Source organism: Chiloscyllium plagiosum, chromosome 21, assembly GCF_004010195.1.
Source record: "Chiloscyllium plagiosum isolate BGI_BamShark_2017 chromosome 21, ASM401019v2, whole genome shotgun sequence".
Taxonomy (NCBI): Eukaryota; Metazoa; Chordata; class Chondrichthyes; order Orectolobiformes; family Hemiscylliidae; genus Chiloscyllium; species Chiloscyllium plagiosum.
The window spans coordinates 46327972-46344124 of record NC_057730.1 but is presented as its reverse complement, the minus strand read 5'-3'; the positions used below and the strand labels follow the sequence as shown (position 1 = coordinate 46344124).

At 44.4% G+C, this 16153-nt stretch overlaps 1 protein-coding gene across 1 annotated transcript in view; it reads right to left on the bottom strand.

Moving 5' to 3' along the window:
* Positions 1-4962: 4962 nt before the first annotated feature.
* Positions 4963-16153, bottom strand: part of LOC122560451 (WW domain-binding protein 2-like) — a 33035-nt gene continuing 21844 nt past the window's right edge. The window contains exons 8-10 of the mRNA XM_043711084.1: positions 15453-15545; positions 5797-5901; positions 4963-4985 (exon numbers count right to left, since the gene is read on the bottom strand). Coding sequence (XP_043567019.1) covers positions 4963-4985; positions 5797-5901; positions 15453-15545 — 221 coding nt within the window. The remainder of the gene's footprint in view (positions 4986-5796; positions 5902-15452; positions 15546-16153) is intronic.

Genomic DNA, 16153 nt, shown 5'->3' with positions numbered 1-16153 from the left:
GGGTATGATTTCAGGATGCTTTGTGATGGGCGTGACGTATCCTTTGGAGAAAGCATGTAGGTGCCCTTTGGGAGCAAGGTTCAATACCCTTGGAGGTGGAGGTAGGGTGAGGGTGGGGATCTGCTAGTCAGGTACCATTTGGATTTGTTAACTGCAGAGAAAAATTGCATGTAAACGCTGCATAACCTTCCTGGAACTGTCAAACCTGTAAAAGACCCGTCAAACATATCAACGAATGTCAAACCAACAGGCCTGTCAATAAGTGTTGAAAACTGTTGCGATGTGTCAAACATGCCAAGAAGTGTCAAACCTCTCAAGATGTACCAAGATAAGCAGCAGAGCAAAATGTGCAGAGGGCTGTGAAACTTTGCAGAGGAACATAGTTACATGGAATGAGTGGGCAAAAGTCTGGCAGATGGAATACAATATAAATAAATGTGAAGTCATACATTTTGGTATTAGTAATAGTAAAAAATATTATTACTTGGATGGTAGAAAGTTGCAGCTATGCAGAAGGACCTGGGTGTCATTGTGCATGAATCACAGAAGGGTGGTCTGCAGGTACAGCAAGTAATTAGAAAGGCAAATGGAATTTTGTCCTTCATTGCAAAAGGGATTGAGTTTAAAAGCAGGGAGGTTATGGTGCAGCTATACAGGGTGATGGTGAGACCACACCTGGAGTACTTTGGTCTCCTTACTTGAGAAAGGATGTACTGGCACTAGAGGGGGTGCAGAGGAGGTTCACTAGGTTGATTCCAGAGTTGAGGGGGTTGGATTATGAGGAGATACTGATTGGGATTATATTCACTGGAATTTAGAAGATTGAGGGGGGATCTTATAGAAACATAAAATTATGAAGGAAATTGAAAAGATAGAAATAGAGAGGATGTTTCCACTGGCAGGTGAAGCTAAGACAAGAGGGCATTGCCTCAAGATTTGGGGGAGCAAATTTTGGACTGAATTGAGAAGGAACTTCTTCACTCAAAGGGTTGCTAATCTCTGGAATTTCTCGTTCAGTGAAGTAGTTGACGCTATTTCAGTAAATGTTTTTAAAGCTAAGGTAGATTTTTTTGAGCAATAAAGGAATTAAGGGATACGGTGAGAGCGCGGGTAAGTGCATCTGAGTCCACAAAACGAATGGCGGAGCAGGCTCGAAGGGCCAGACGGAAGACAATATAAATAAATGTGAAGGGCCTACTCCTGCTCCTAATTCTTATGTTCAATGTTCAAAATCTGAAAAGAAATGTCAGACCTGTGATAGAGTTAGGGCTAGGGCTTGTGTTAGGATTACAGTTATGGTTCAGGCTAGGTTTAGGATTAAGATTAGGGTTAGGGCTAGGGTTAGGGTCAAAGCTGTTAAAATTTGGTTTTATGAATAAGAGTACTTTTCTCAATGGAATGTACTCTGTGATATAGAACTATAAGTAATAGAACTTTATTTCCTTGCATGTGCATTTTTGTCATGGGGCAAACAGCTATAATCTAGAAGAAATGTGGGTGTTTGGGATGGTGTCTATCCCACTGCTTTGGGAAGTTTTAACACTCACTGTTGATTGTAGGCTGAGGTGTATGGAATCACAGTGGCTGCAATCTAATGGTCAGGCTGATTGTGCACCATGAAACAACTCAACAATACATCAGGAGAACCAAGGAACAGCAATGGCCGTACAAATGGCCACAAGCGATGACCTAGTTATTGCTGGATTGTTAATCCAGAGACCCAGGTAATATTGTCGGGAACTGGGTTTGAATCCCACATTGACAGATAGTGAAATTTAAAGTCAATAAAAACCTGGAATTAAGAGCCCATTAATCCGCTGTCAAAAAAAACCGACCTGGCTCACTAATGTCCTTCAGGGGAAGGTAAATGCCGCCTTAGCTGGTCTGGCCTACATGTGACGCCTGACCTACAGAAAAGTGGGTAAATCCTAACTACCCTCTGTGCAATTAGAGATAGGCAATAAAATGCCTAATGTGTATGTAATGTTCACATTTTCTCCAGACGATTGTAAGGTTTAAATTCTATTGTCACGTGTACTCAAATACAGGGATATGGGAGTACAATACAGTGAAAAGAGCACAATAGTGCCATTCTCCAGTGCCATCTTAGTGTTCAAAGGTCAGGATTAAAAACAGAAGAGGAAATATAGGAAATAAAAGGAAACATCCAGATCACGCTCCGGCCTCTGACCTGAGTCCTTGCTGCCAGAAAAGCGATGCCACAAACTCCATCCCTCAGTCTGCGAACACTCAGGAGTCTCGGGTCCCTGCACACCCCCACAGCAGGAACACCACCCATCCTGCTGACCCCCAGAAGTGAACTGCTCCTGCTGATACTGACCCCCAGGAGTGAACTACTCCTGCTGGTACTGACCCCCAGGAGTGAACTGCTCCTGCTGGTACTGTCCCTCCAGGGAAGGAACTGCTCGTGCTGGTGCTGACCCCCAGAAGTGAACTGCTCCTGCTGGTACTGACCCTCCAGGAAAGGAACTGCTCCTGCTGGTACTGACCCCCAGGAGTGAACTGCTCCTGCTGGTACTGATCCCCAGGAGTGAACTGCTCCTGCTGGGACTGATCCCCAGGAGTGAACTGCTCCTGCTGGGACTGACCCTCCAGGGAAGGAACTGCGCCTGCTGGTACTGACCCTCCTGGAGTGAACTGCTCCTGCTGGAACTGACCCCCAGGAGTGAACTGTTCCTGCTGGTACTGACCCTCCAGGAGTGAACTGCTCCTGTTGGTACTGACCCCCAGGAGTGAGCTGCTCCTGCTGGTACTGACCCCCAGGAGTGAACTGCTCCTACTGGTACTTACCTCCAGGAGTGAACTGCTCCTGCTGGTACTGAGCCTCCTGGAGTGAACTGCTCCTGCTGGTACTGACCCTCCTGGACTGAACTGCTCCTGCTGGTACTGACCCCCAGGAGTGAACTGCTCCTGCTGTTACTGACCCCCCAGGAGTGAACTGCTCGTTCTGGTACTGACCCCCCAAGAGTGAACTGCTCCTGCTGGTACTGACCCCCCAGGAGTGAACTGCTCCTGCTGGTACTGATCCCCAGGAGTGAACTGCTCCTGCTGGTACTGACCCCCAGGAGTGAACTGCTCCTGCTGGTACTGCAGCTTTGTGTGAATATGCTTCCGTGATTAATGCCCACACTAACTAATTTGTAAAAAATTAATGCGTCAAACCAAGTTTCATTCTGGGGTTTGACTTGTCCCATGGTACTGTCAGCTGGGATCAGAACTAAGTGGGGGAGCTTTGCAGCAATGAAATTCATTGAATATAAGCGGAATCATCTGTGGGGGCAAGGGACAATGAGAGGGAGTGTGGGTAAAAGGCTGGAGGAATATTTCACATTTTATTCTTGAATGATAAGTTTTGTAAACAGTGCTGGAGCCTTGGGGCTGACATTTTGAACAGCCCACATCAAGAACTGACAACCTTCTCAGCTCATTCTGGGTCATCTAGCTCAATTTCTAATCGAACTTGCATTCCAGACTTCCAAAAAGGAGAGTGGGGTGCCATCTTTAGAGTTTGGGGATTTGCAGAGTTGGGAATTCTCTCACCTGAGCCTCGAATAATTCCAGGACGTAGGTATTATTGGGATCATGGACAGGCTGTCATGATTTTTTTATATAATTTACACCACTGTGATAATCTTCACGTGTTGGAGATGGAACCTTGCCTACATTTATCAAGCCTGCAAAAAAATTTCCACAGGCATTGAATATATGTTTTATACTTGAAGAAACATTTTTGGTAGAGTAGAGGAGATGGATTATAGACTGCGGAACAGTTGAACAAGGCTCTCTCTCACTCTATTGGTCTCTCAAGCAGAAAAATATCCAGTGTCAACACTGACTAGAAAGAAACATTAGGAACCCAAGAACTTAAAAGATAACAGCAATATTTGCTACTACTGATGGTTCAATCATGGTCTCGCATTAAAACTTTAAACTTCAAGGACACCTAATAGACTCTAAACAGCATATGCTTATGTCTTCCTTTTGTGCAGGACCCTGTCCACTTTTACACCTGTAAATGTGTGCTGTCCATTGGTAGCCCTATCCAGAATACTTTGTAAAGTTGACCATTCACAGAATGGGGAACGTTGAGGACGTGGAAACAATCAGAGGGAAAAGCTCTAAATGTTCTTCGCTACCAGCATAGATTCAGAGAGTTGGATCCTTTAGATCAAGTAAGGTGTTAACTTTAGGATGATTTAATTGAGTGCTTCAAAATAACTAAATGATTAGACCACGTCTGTGTGGATGTGCTATTTCATTCTGTTAGGATAGGGAGGGGAGAGGAACATGTTACATAAACATAGATCTTTGGTGAGATGGCGCAAGATTTTCTCCTTTTCAAAAGGCCATTGACTTTGGAATACATTGCCTGGTTGTTCAACGATTGGAAGTTGCTACAAGTGTTCACAAGGGAGCTGAATGAGAATGTAGTAGATAGTTGAGATATTGGGTGACATTCCTAACTTGTGTTTTCCAGGAAATTATTTGAATGATCTTCAATGGTTGGAGAAAAATTTCCCTGATTTATTCTCCCATGAATTGGTGGAGAAGTCTTTATTATTTATGTATTTTGCACAATGTTAGGTGTTTGCTTGCTTCTTTGGGAAGCATGAAGCTCAATTACACACTTACTGTAAGGGACAGTGTCGGGAGGGGGGTGTCACTGCTCTCTTTTTATTTGCCTTTATTTTTGGTCTGTGCGTGCATACCCATGAAGATAAGGAAATTAGCAGTGAGTTCGAAAATATCCGAGTAGGCGTCAACCTTTAATCATTATCTCAGTGCGCCTGTTGTTGCTTTAGATGGGCTGTCTGAGGGTACAATTGGTTGCCTGTATCTTGCAGTTTGCACTCTGCTTTTCCAGTTATGGTTTGCTTCACAGGGAATGGTGTAGCTATTGTGCTGCAAGTACACTCTGCCCAGGCTCCGATATATATTAGCCTACGATTTGGCTGCCCCTTTCCCTGCAAACAAAGAGACAGCAGTCATGAAGCACTTTAAACCCAATGACAGGTTCCCTTTGCTGATGCTCTAAGTATATTCTGAAGACTCCAATCTGCTAGCACTCTGAAACTGCACAGGGATCACTAAAATTCAGGACCTGATGTCCCTCTGTTAATAAAAGAGAATAGAATAGCGAAAGAAAAGTGTTGGATATTTAAGCACAATATAAATCGATCACACAAGATTCAAGAATCATTGAATTAGCGTTCACTTTACAAAAGCTGTATGATGTATGGATACCCATTGTAACCAAGGTGCTTCAGTTCAAATTATTTTCTTGGAGGTAGAGTTCTTTTTATCTTTATGGAGTCGACTGTCTCACCTTACATCTCGTAGCTTCCAGTGCAGATTTTATTCTTTTAAACAGGTTAAACAATCCCTGATGAAACGGAGGACCCAAAACACAAACTAATGGCTATTGGAAATTTAGAATAGGGGAACAGAAACAGATTAAATCAAAATAACATTCCCCCCCTCCCCAGGTTGATGATGCACCCCAGCCCCTATGGTGCCCACTGGTTGCTAAAGGCCTCTATTGTGCCAGGGAACTCAACATACTCCATCTCCATGGAAACCCTAGCACGGACACATCAGGAGAAGGAGGCAAACAGTTGCATTATGATTACCCCATCCAGGGCCCACTGCTTGGACCTATTAATGGCCGCACTGGCCAGACTCCAGGGGCAGACCCACAGGGAGGACCTCCGACTTTGCTGAATTGATCGGTTTGTTCCTGTAATTAATACTAGTGAAAATGAAATGTTGACTTGCCTGTGTTATCAGCTGTTTCAGTGCTCTGACCAGGCAGCTGTGAATCCGAGCTCAATGGAGATGAATAATAATTAGGCAATGAAGTTATGGGGGGATTGAAATCAGCTGGAAAAGAAAACCCAATTGAAAGAAGTGATAATGTAAAGAGATAAGCCAAACCATATTTCCCTTTTCTGCTAAAGTAATGCATCTCAAAACCTTCAGTTTAACATTTTGTTAAGAATTATGCGAGTTACCCAGTATATTTTAGGATTTAAAAAAACTAACATTTTAAAATGAGGATTTAAAATAATGAGTAGAATAATAACTAAAAATGGTTAAGATACTAAATGGAAGTTGACGATGTAACAGATGATCCATTAGCTTATTTATATAGTTACGGAATACCTCACATCTGTTGTGTAGTAAAGTCTTTTCATCCTTGTCTACTCATGTTTAGTGAAATGGAGAGGTTTTTTTGATAGATTTCAGTGCGGTCAGCTTTTTAAAAAGTAAGCAGTTTCAGAAAGTTAGCCTTGTGTAAACCCAATAAGAGAATTCACTGCTGCAGGATAATGTGGCCTATTGCTGATTTTATACTGATCACTAAGTGAATTTGATCATTATCTGAACACTTACAATGAACTGAAATAGGTTCATCATTTTAATAAAGAACTGTGGAAGCTGAAAATCTGAAACAAGAACAGAAATTACAGACCATTCTGCTACAATGCAACATGAATTGGCTATAATACAATTGAAGAATTTAGACCATTATTTGTAGAACGTGAACTTTCCTTACCTATATTGGTTACAATGTGGTTTCAGCCCTATTAGTTTAAATGGTGTTGCTAATACATGTTTTTCTTATTGATTAGATTAAATTAGATTACTTACAGTGTGGAAACAGGCCCTTCGGCCCAACAAGTCCATACCGCCCCGCCGAAGCACAACCCACCCATACTCCTACATCTACCCCTTACCTAACACTACGGGCAATTTAGCACGGCCAATTCACCTGACCTGCACATCTTTGGACTGTGGGAGGAAACCGGAGCACCCGGAGGAAACCCACGCAGACACGGGGAGAATGTGCAAACTCCACACAGTCAGTCGCCTGAGGCGGGAATTGAACCCGGATCTCTGGCACTGTGAAGCAGCAGTGCTAACCACTGTGCCACCGTGCCACCCACGGTTGCATGGGAACAGAACTATCGGAACTGACTGTAATAGAGAAACTCAGCAGGTCTGGCAGCACCTGTGGAAAGAAAGCAGAGTTAGCGTTTCAAGTCCAGTGACCCTTCTTCAGAACTGACCGTAGCTAGGAAAAGTGGTATTTATGCTGACTGCAAGGGTTTGGGGTTGGGGGAAGGAGTGTGAGGATAGGTGGAGATGGAGCCTGGAGAGAGAATAACAGGGAGACAAAGGGTGGGACAACAGTCAGCCAGGAAGCAAGAAAAGCTGTTAATGTGTGGAGATGGGCAAAGGACATCGAAGGTGATTGACTTCATAAAATTATTGAACCTGATATTAGGTCAGGAAGACTGCAAGAATGCCAACCCGAAAATGAGATGTATTTCAGCATGCTCTCTTCAGCATAAAAAACATCTTTTCCTAGTTACCATCAGTTCTGAAGAAGGGTCACCGGATCTGAAACATTAATGTTGCTTTCTCTCCACAGCTGCTGTGTGACCTCCAGCAATTTCTGCTTTTGTTTCAGCTTAACCAATTGTCCCACACATTGACGTACAGATGTAATTTTGTATGCCTTTGGAGACGTCGGCAGAGTACATGGGAGAAACACGTGAATGCTCAGATCAAGTCAGGGAGTTAGAAGAAATTGTAGCAAATTATGAGCCAACGTTCGCACAACTAAGACCCTCAGATGGATTTTTAAAAAGTGTTATTTCATGGGATGAAATTTGTTTCCCATTCCTAATTGTCCTTCAACAGAATGGCCTGCTACCCCATTTTAGAAGGTGGTCAGCAGTTAAACACTTTGCTGTGGGGCTGGAGTATGTGTTGACCAGACCAGCTCATGATGCAGACCTTGTTTCCTCAGGGATATTAGCACAGATGTTTACAACAATAAACAGTAGTCACCATGACTGAAACTAGTTTTCAATCCCACCATTGTTAGAACATAGTAAAGTCCAGCATAGGACAGGCCTTTTGGCCCACAATGTTGTGCCGAGACTTAATCCTAATGTAAAATATAGTAACTTAACCTACGCACCCCTCCACTCACTGCTATCCATGTGCATATCCAGCAGTCGCTTAAATGTCCCCAATGACTTTGCTTCCACCACCTCAATTGGGAACGCATTCCATGCATTCACAACTCTCTGCATAAAGAACCTATCTTTGATGTCTCCTTTATAGCTTCCTCCTAATATCTTCAAACTATGGCTTCTCGTACCAGTCAATCCTGCCCTGGGGAAAAGTCTTTGGCTATTGACTATTCCTCTCATTATTTTGTACACTTCGATCAGGTCTCCTCTCTTCCTCCTTCTCTCCAGACAGAAAAGTCCATGTTTTGTCAACCTTTCTTCATTAGGCATGCCCTCCAGTCCAGGCAACATCCTGGTAAACCTTCTTTGCACCCTCTCCAAACCCTCTGTATCTTTCCTTTAGTGGGGCGACCAGAACTGGACACAATATTCCAAGTGTGGTCTCCAGGGACTTGTAGAGCTGCAGCAAAACCTCGCGGCTCTTAAATTCTATACCCCTGTTAATGAAAGCCAAAACACCATATGCTTTCTTAACAACCCTATCCACTTGAGTGGCAACTTTGAAGGATCTATGTACTTGCACACCCAGATCCCTCTGTTCCTCCACACTGCTAAGAATCCTGTCTTTAATCCTATATTCAGCATTCGAGTTCGACCTTCCAAAATGCATCACTTCGCATTTGTCCAGGTTGAACTCCATCTGCCATTTCTCAGCCCAGCTCTGCATCCTGTCTATGTCATGCTGCAGCCTGCAGTAATCCTCTATATTATCGACGACACCTCTAACCTTTGCGTCATCTGCAAATTTACTAACCCACCCATCAACCTCCTCATCCAAGTCATTTATAAAAACTACAAAGAGCAGAGGCCCAAGAACAGAGCCCTGCGGGACCCCACTCAACACTGTCCTCCAGGCAGAATATTTTCCATCTACAACCACTCTCTGCCTTCTGTCAGCCAGCCAATTCTGATCCAGATAGCCAAATCTCCCTATATCCCATACTTCCTGACTTTATGATTGAGCCTACCAGGGGGAACCCTATCAAATGCCTTGCTGAAGTCCATATACACCACATCCACTGCTCGACCATCATAGAATTGTCTTGACACCTCATCAAAGAACTGAATAAGATTTGTGAGGCATGACCTGCCCCTCACAAAGCCATGCTGACTGCTTTTAATCACACTATGCTTTGCCAAATAGTCATAAATCATATCCCTCAGAATTCTTTCCACAACTTTGCTGACCACAGACGTAAGACTGACTGGTCTGTAATTGCCAGGGATTTCCCTATTCCCCTTCTTGAAAAGTGGAACAACATTCGCCTCCTTCCAATCCTCCAGTACGACTCCCGTGGAGAGTGAGGAGGCAAATATCCTCGCCAGCGGCTTAGCAATCTCCTTTCTCGCTTCCCGGAGCAGCCTAGGATAAATCTGGTCTGGCCCTGGGGACTTATCAATCCTAATGTTTTCCAAAGTTTCTAGCACATCAACTTCATTAATCTTGATCTGGTCAAGACTGTATCCCACCTCTTCTAAGTTTTCATTTATAACAAGTTCCCTTTCCTTGGTGAAAACTGAAGCAAAAAACTCATTTAGGGCTTCCCCTATCTGCTCAGATTCCACGCACAAGTTCCATATGCTATCCCTGACCGGCCCTACCTTCTCCCTGATCATTCTCTTATTCCTCACATATGAGTAAAATGCCTTTGGATTCTCCTTAATCCGTCTTGTCAAGCCTTTTTCGTGCCCCCTCCTGGCTCTCCTTAGTCCATTTCTGAGCTCCTTTTTAGCAAGCCTGTAATCCTCTAAAGCTGTGCCAAATCCTTGCTTCCTCCACCTTACGTAAGCTGCCTTCTTCCTTTTGACAAGAAGTTCCTCTGTTCTCGGCATCCAAGGTTCCTTAATCTTACCTCTTCGTACCTGTCTCAAAGGAACAAATTTGTGCATCATTCGCAACAACTGCTCCTTAAATAATCTCCACATGTCTCCTGTGCCCTTCCTGTGGATTGTTAATTGAATCAAAATTTCACCAGTTACTGTGGTAGTATCTGAGCCCAAGCCTTCAGAACATTAGGCTCAGCCTTTAGGCGACTAGTCTTGTGATTTTACTGCTACACTGTCATCTCCCTCTGACTGCCCTGTAAGAATCTAGAGCAGGCCTGAATTCCTGACAGTCAGCTCCTCTGTTGGAGGAATAAAGTATACATTTCAACAGGACTTTGTAGGCAGGAAAGCTATCGTTGTGGAAGGAGTTAACATTAATACATTAATACATGCTCAGCCTTGGGTGAAAGTGAGGACTGCAGATGCTGGAGATCAGAGCTGAAGAGTGGAAAGGCACAGCTGATCAGGTAGCATCCGAGCAACAGGAGAATCAACGTTTCGGGCATAAGCCCTTCATCAGGAATGCTCAATCTCGTCTAGTGTTGCTGTATATCTATGCATAACTGTTCAATGTCAGAAGTAACAAGACACCTGGTTATAGCCCAACAGGTTTATATTAAATCACAACCTTTTGGAATGCTGCTTCTTTGTCTCGCGAAAGCTTGTGAATTCAAATAAACCTGTTGGACTCTAACCTGAAGTGGTGTGACTTCTGATTTTGTCTACCCCAGTCCAACAGCAGCACCTCCACATCATAACGGCTTAACAGGATATCTGTGTTGTGTTAGCTAATATTCTGCTCTTTCGTGCAAAAATTGTCCCCGAACATTTCTTTTTCCATTGTACTGTGACATAAAATAGCTAATGTGACATAAATAATGGTTGCACCCTGACATAAAATGATATTACGGGAGGATAACTTTATTAGGAAGAACTTCAAACATTTCAGGTTGTCAAGGTAACCCCAGATAAGGGTGATAATCAGCTAGAAAAAATGGGAGAGATAAAGAACGATGAATAAAGCTTTTCCATCACTAATCATAATATATGCTTCTTGATAAATGAGCAGCAGAACAGATTAGATTTTAATGCGGAGTGCTTAAGCCAGTGATAGTGAAACTGTAGAAAGTAACATAATTAAAGATAGGCGAGTCAGTCTAGGATAATAAGCAAATTACTGAACGAAAGCAGTTAAGTGAGATTAGAAGCAGAGAGATGTGCTCTTGTAAATCAGATTAGAAGACTCCAACAGTCTTGTGTTATGTTCATGCCCGGGACACACCAGAAGACAAAAAGGAATCATGTGCTAATGCTGCCAGGTATACAGAGTGAGAGCATCCTGGTATGGGATGTATGAATTGGGGAACTTATTATCTAAATGATGAGTGCTTGCAGATAGATCTGAGTGTCCTAGTTCATGGATTGTAAAGGACGATGTCCAGGTACAGCAAGAACACTACTGGAATGTTTGTGTTCATTGTGAGGGGAATTGAATACAAAAGTTGAGAGACAATGCCTATTATAAAGGGTACTGGTGATACAGGGCTACCCCCTTATCCGTGGAATCGTTTTCTGTGGTTTTAGTTACCTGTGGTTTAATGTGGCCCAAACATATTATTGGGAACTTTCCGGAACCAGGGACCAGGGGGCTGCTGGGAAGGTAAATTTCCCATTTAAATGAATGGGTTTGCTCTTATCAGTGGTTTCAAGCTTCCACGGTAGGTCTTGGAATGTATCCTTCGCGGGTACCGGGGGGGGGGGGGGGGATACAGTACTACGGCCATGTACAATATCAGCCTCGATATTTAAGGAAGGATGTAAATGTATTGCAAACAGATCTGTGAGGTTGACTCAAGAGAGGTAATGGTCTAACAGTATTAAGTAGCTAGACTATTAATCCTGAAGCTCACTCAACGTTTTGGGGACTCTGGTTCAAATCCCATGATGGCAGATGGTGGCATTTGAATTCAATTTTTAAAAGCCTGGAATTAAGAATCTAATGTTGACCATGAAACCATTGTCGATTGTTGGTAAAACCCATCTGGCTCTCGCTAATGTCCTTCAGGAATAAAAATCTGCCATCCTCACCTCGCCTGATCTACATGTTTAGATTAGATTAGATTACTTACAATGTGGAAACAGGCCCTTCGGCCCAACAAGTCCACACCGATCCACCGAAGCGCAACCCACCCAGACCCATTCCCCTACATTTACCCCTGCACCTAACACTACAGGCAATTTAGCATGGCCAATTCACCTGACCTGCACATTTTTGGACTGTGGGAGGAAACCAGAGCACCCGGAGGAAACCCACACAGACATGGGGAGAATGTCCAAACTCCACACAGTCAGTCGCCTGAGGCGGGAATTGAACCCGGGTCTCTGGCGCTGTGAGGCAGCAGTGCTAACCACTGTGCCACCGTGCCGCCCACATGTGACTCCCCACCTACAACAATTTGATTGAACTCTCAACTGCGCTCTGAAATAATGTTGGAAGCCATTCAGTTGTGTCAATTGCTACTGAGTCTCAACAAATAAATGAAACTGGATGGACCATCTGACGTGGGCACCATAAATAGCAAAGCCAAAGGCAACCCTGTCAACCCTGCAAAGTTCCTCCTCATTAATATCTGGGAGCGAGTGCCAAAATTGGGAGAGCTGTCTCACAGACTAGTCAAACACCAGCCTTACCTAGTTATACTCATGGAATCATACCTTACAGACAACGTCTCAGACTCTACCATCACCATCCCTTGGATATATCCAGTCCCACTGACAGGACAGACCAGCAGGTGTGTCAGCACAGTAGTATACAGTCGGGAGAGAGTTGCCATGGGAGTCTTCAACGTTGACTCCAGACCCCATGAAGTCTCATTGCTTCAGGTTAACTATAGATAAGGAAGCGACTTGCTGATTACTATATACTGTTCACCCTTGGCTGATGAATCAGTCCTCCTCCACGTTGAAGAACATTTGGAGGAAGCACTGAGAGTGGCAAGGTCACAAAATGTACTCTAGGTGGAGGACTTCAATATCTACCACTAAGAGTGGCTCAACAGCAGGACTACTGATTGAGCTGGTCAGGTCTTCAACGACATAGCTACTCGACTGGGTCTGTGGCAGGTGGTGAGGGAACCAAGAAGAGGGAAAAATGTGCTTGACTTCATCCTTACCAATCTGTCAGCTGCAGATGCAACTGTCTGTGACAGTATCAGTAAGAGTGACCACCTCACAGTCCTTGGGGATACCAAGCCCTGCCTTCATGCATAATTTCCTGTGGTAATATCAACAAATGAGATTGACTTCAAACCGATCTAGCAACTCAAGACTGGGCATCCATGAGGCGCTGTGGGCCAGAATTGCAACAGAATTGTATTCCAGCGGAATTTGTAACCTCGTGGCCCGGCATATCCCCCATTCAACCATTACCATCAAGCCAGGGGATCAATGCTGGTTCAATGGAGGGTGCAGGAGGGAATGCCAGGAGCAGCACCAGACATATCTGAAAATGAGGTGTCAACCTGGTGAAGCTACCAAACCTGTTTACTTGCATACCAGACAGCATAAGTAGCAAGTGATAGACAGAATTAAGTGATCCTATAACCAAATAATTGGCTCTAAGCTCTGCAGTCCTGCCACATCCAGTCATGAAAGTCTATCGTGCAGATTAAGCAGATCAGCCATGGTCTTATTGAAGGGTGGAGCAGGCTCGAAGGGCAGATGGCCTACTCTTGTTCCTAACTCGTACACATATGTGTTCTTGTAAGCTTCATCTGTGGACAACAAGAGTTTAATATTGGTGCCAATATGATTCTATTTACCTACTTTATAATTTTCCCGCATGATTTCTATATTCTATGCTGAGATGGAATCCACACTAAAGGTGAAGACATCACCTGACAATGCATGATATATCCCAGTGAGGAGAAAGTGAGGACTGCAGATGCTGGAGATCAGAGTCGAGAGTGTGGTGCTGGAAAAGCACAGCAGGTCAGGCAGCGTCCGAGAAGCAGGAGAGTTGCCGTTTTGAGCATAAGCCCTTCATCAGGAATGAGACTTGTGGGCTGGGGCTGAGAGATAAATAGGAGGGGGGGTTGGGGTTGGGGGGAAGGTAGCTGAGAAAGCGATAGGTGGATGAAGGTGAGAGAGAAGGTGATAGGACAGAGGGGGAATTGATGGACAGGTCCGGAGGGCAGTGCCGGGTTAGAGGCTTGGGACTGGGATAACATGGGGAGAGGGGAAATGAGGAAGCTGTTGAAATCCTACCTCCTTTAAAAACGCCATCCCTTATCCCCAGTTCCTCCGTCTCCGCCGCATCAGTTTCCAGGATGACAATTCCACCTCAGAGAGTCCCAGATGGCCTCCTTCTTCCATGATCGCAACTTCCTTTCCCACATGGTTGATGATGCCCTCCAGCGCATCTCCTCTACTTAATGCACCATCGCCCTTGAACCCCACCCCTCCGAATGCAACAAGGACAGAACCCCCCTGGTCCTCAACTTCCACTCCACCAACCTCCGCATACATCGCATCATCCTCCACCACTTCTGCCACCTCCATAAGGACCCTACCACCAAAATATATTTCCCTCTCCATCCCTATCAGCATTCTGGAAACACCATTCCCTCCGTGACTCCCTCGTCAGGTCCTTACCCACCCCCACCAGCCCAGACCTCACTGCTGGAACTTTTCCCTGCTGCCGCAGGAAGTGCAAAACCTGCACCCACACACTCCCCTCACCTCCATCCAAGGCCCCAAGGAATCCTTCCACATCTGTCAGAAATTTACCTGTACCTCTACCAATGTCATCTACTGCATCCGTTGCACTCGGTGTGGTCTCCTCTACATCTGGGATATAGGACGCCTTCTTGCAGATCGTTTCATAGAACATCTCTGGGACACGTGCACCCGCTAACCCCACTGCCCCATCGCTGAACACTTCAGCTCCCCCTCCCACTCGATCAAGGACATGCAGGTCCTGGGCCTCCTCCACCGCCAAACCATTACCACCCGACGCCTGGAGGAAGAACACTTCATATTCTGCCTTGGGACCTTGCAACCACATGGGATAAAGGTGGATTTCAACAGCTTCCTCATTTCCCCTCCCCCCACATTATCCCAGTCCCAAGCTTCAACTCAGCACCGTTGTCCGGATTTGTCCATCACTCCCCCCCCAATCTATCACCTTCTCTGTCGCCTTTATCTCTGTCACCTATGGCTTTCTCAGCTACCTTACCCCGAAACCCCACCCCCTCCCATTTACCTCACAAGTCACATTCCTGAAGAAGGGCTTATGTCCTAAACGTCGATTCTCCTGCTCCTTGAAGGCTGCCTGACCTGCTGTGTTTTTCCAGCAATACACCCTCAACTCTATATCCCAGTGAGCCAAGTATAGAGTTAAGTATATCTCTAGTTAACACTTATTTGTAGAGTTTTATGGTCTACTTGCAGGAATTACAAGGATAGAAATGGAGGCCAGTGATGCTTAAACCAAAGAAATAATGAGCAATAAAACCCCAAACCCCATTTTAACAAGTAAAACCAGACAGGCTTTCTTACATGGTGTTCCTGCAGTGCGAGGAACTGGATGATCAGGGCTGGTCAGTGGAGATGAGAAAGCATATGTTTGAGGAGCTGAAGGATTGAAACTGCCTAGAAAAGGAAAAAGATACAATTTTAAAGAGGAAATATATTTAGGGTGTAGGTTTGCTCGCTGAGCTGTAGGTTTGATATTCAGAAGTTTCATTATCTGGCTAGGTAATATCATCAGTGGTAACCTCCAAGTGAAGCGAAGCTGTTGTCTCAATATATTGTTGTTTCAGCCTATTGATGCCCTTCATAAAGTGAACTATAACTTCAGATTGGCTTAGTTACTGATTTTCAGCCATTGGGTTCTGGCAGGAATGTCTAGCATGTTGTTCAATTCACTCAAACCTCCGAGGTAGATGCTGAACTGGTTTGAGCTGACAACTCCAGTTGAAACAATTTTAGTCAATTCTGGATTTATGGAAGTTACGAGTGGGGATTGTGATAGGAGGATTAGATAATAAAAACAAATTTTGCTGACATCACTGCAATAGCAGTAGATAAATCTTAAAATGGGGGCGTCTCTGTGGAATGAGTTTTATTGAACTGAATTGAATTGAATTGAATTGAATTGAATTTATTGTCACGTGTACCGAGACACAGTGAACAGCTTTTTTATACTAAATTGATCAATTTCTGAAACCTTCGTTTTCCTGAAGAGGAATGCCACCAGG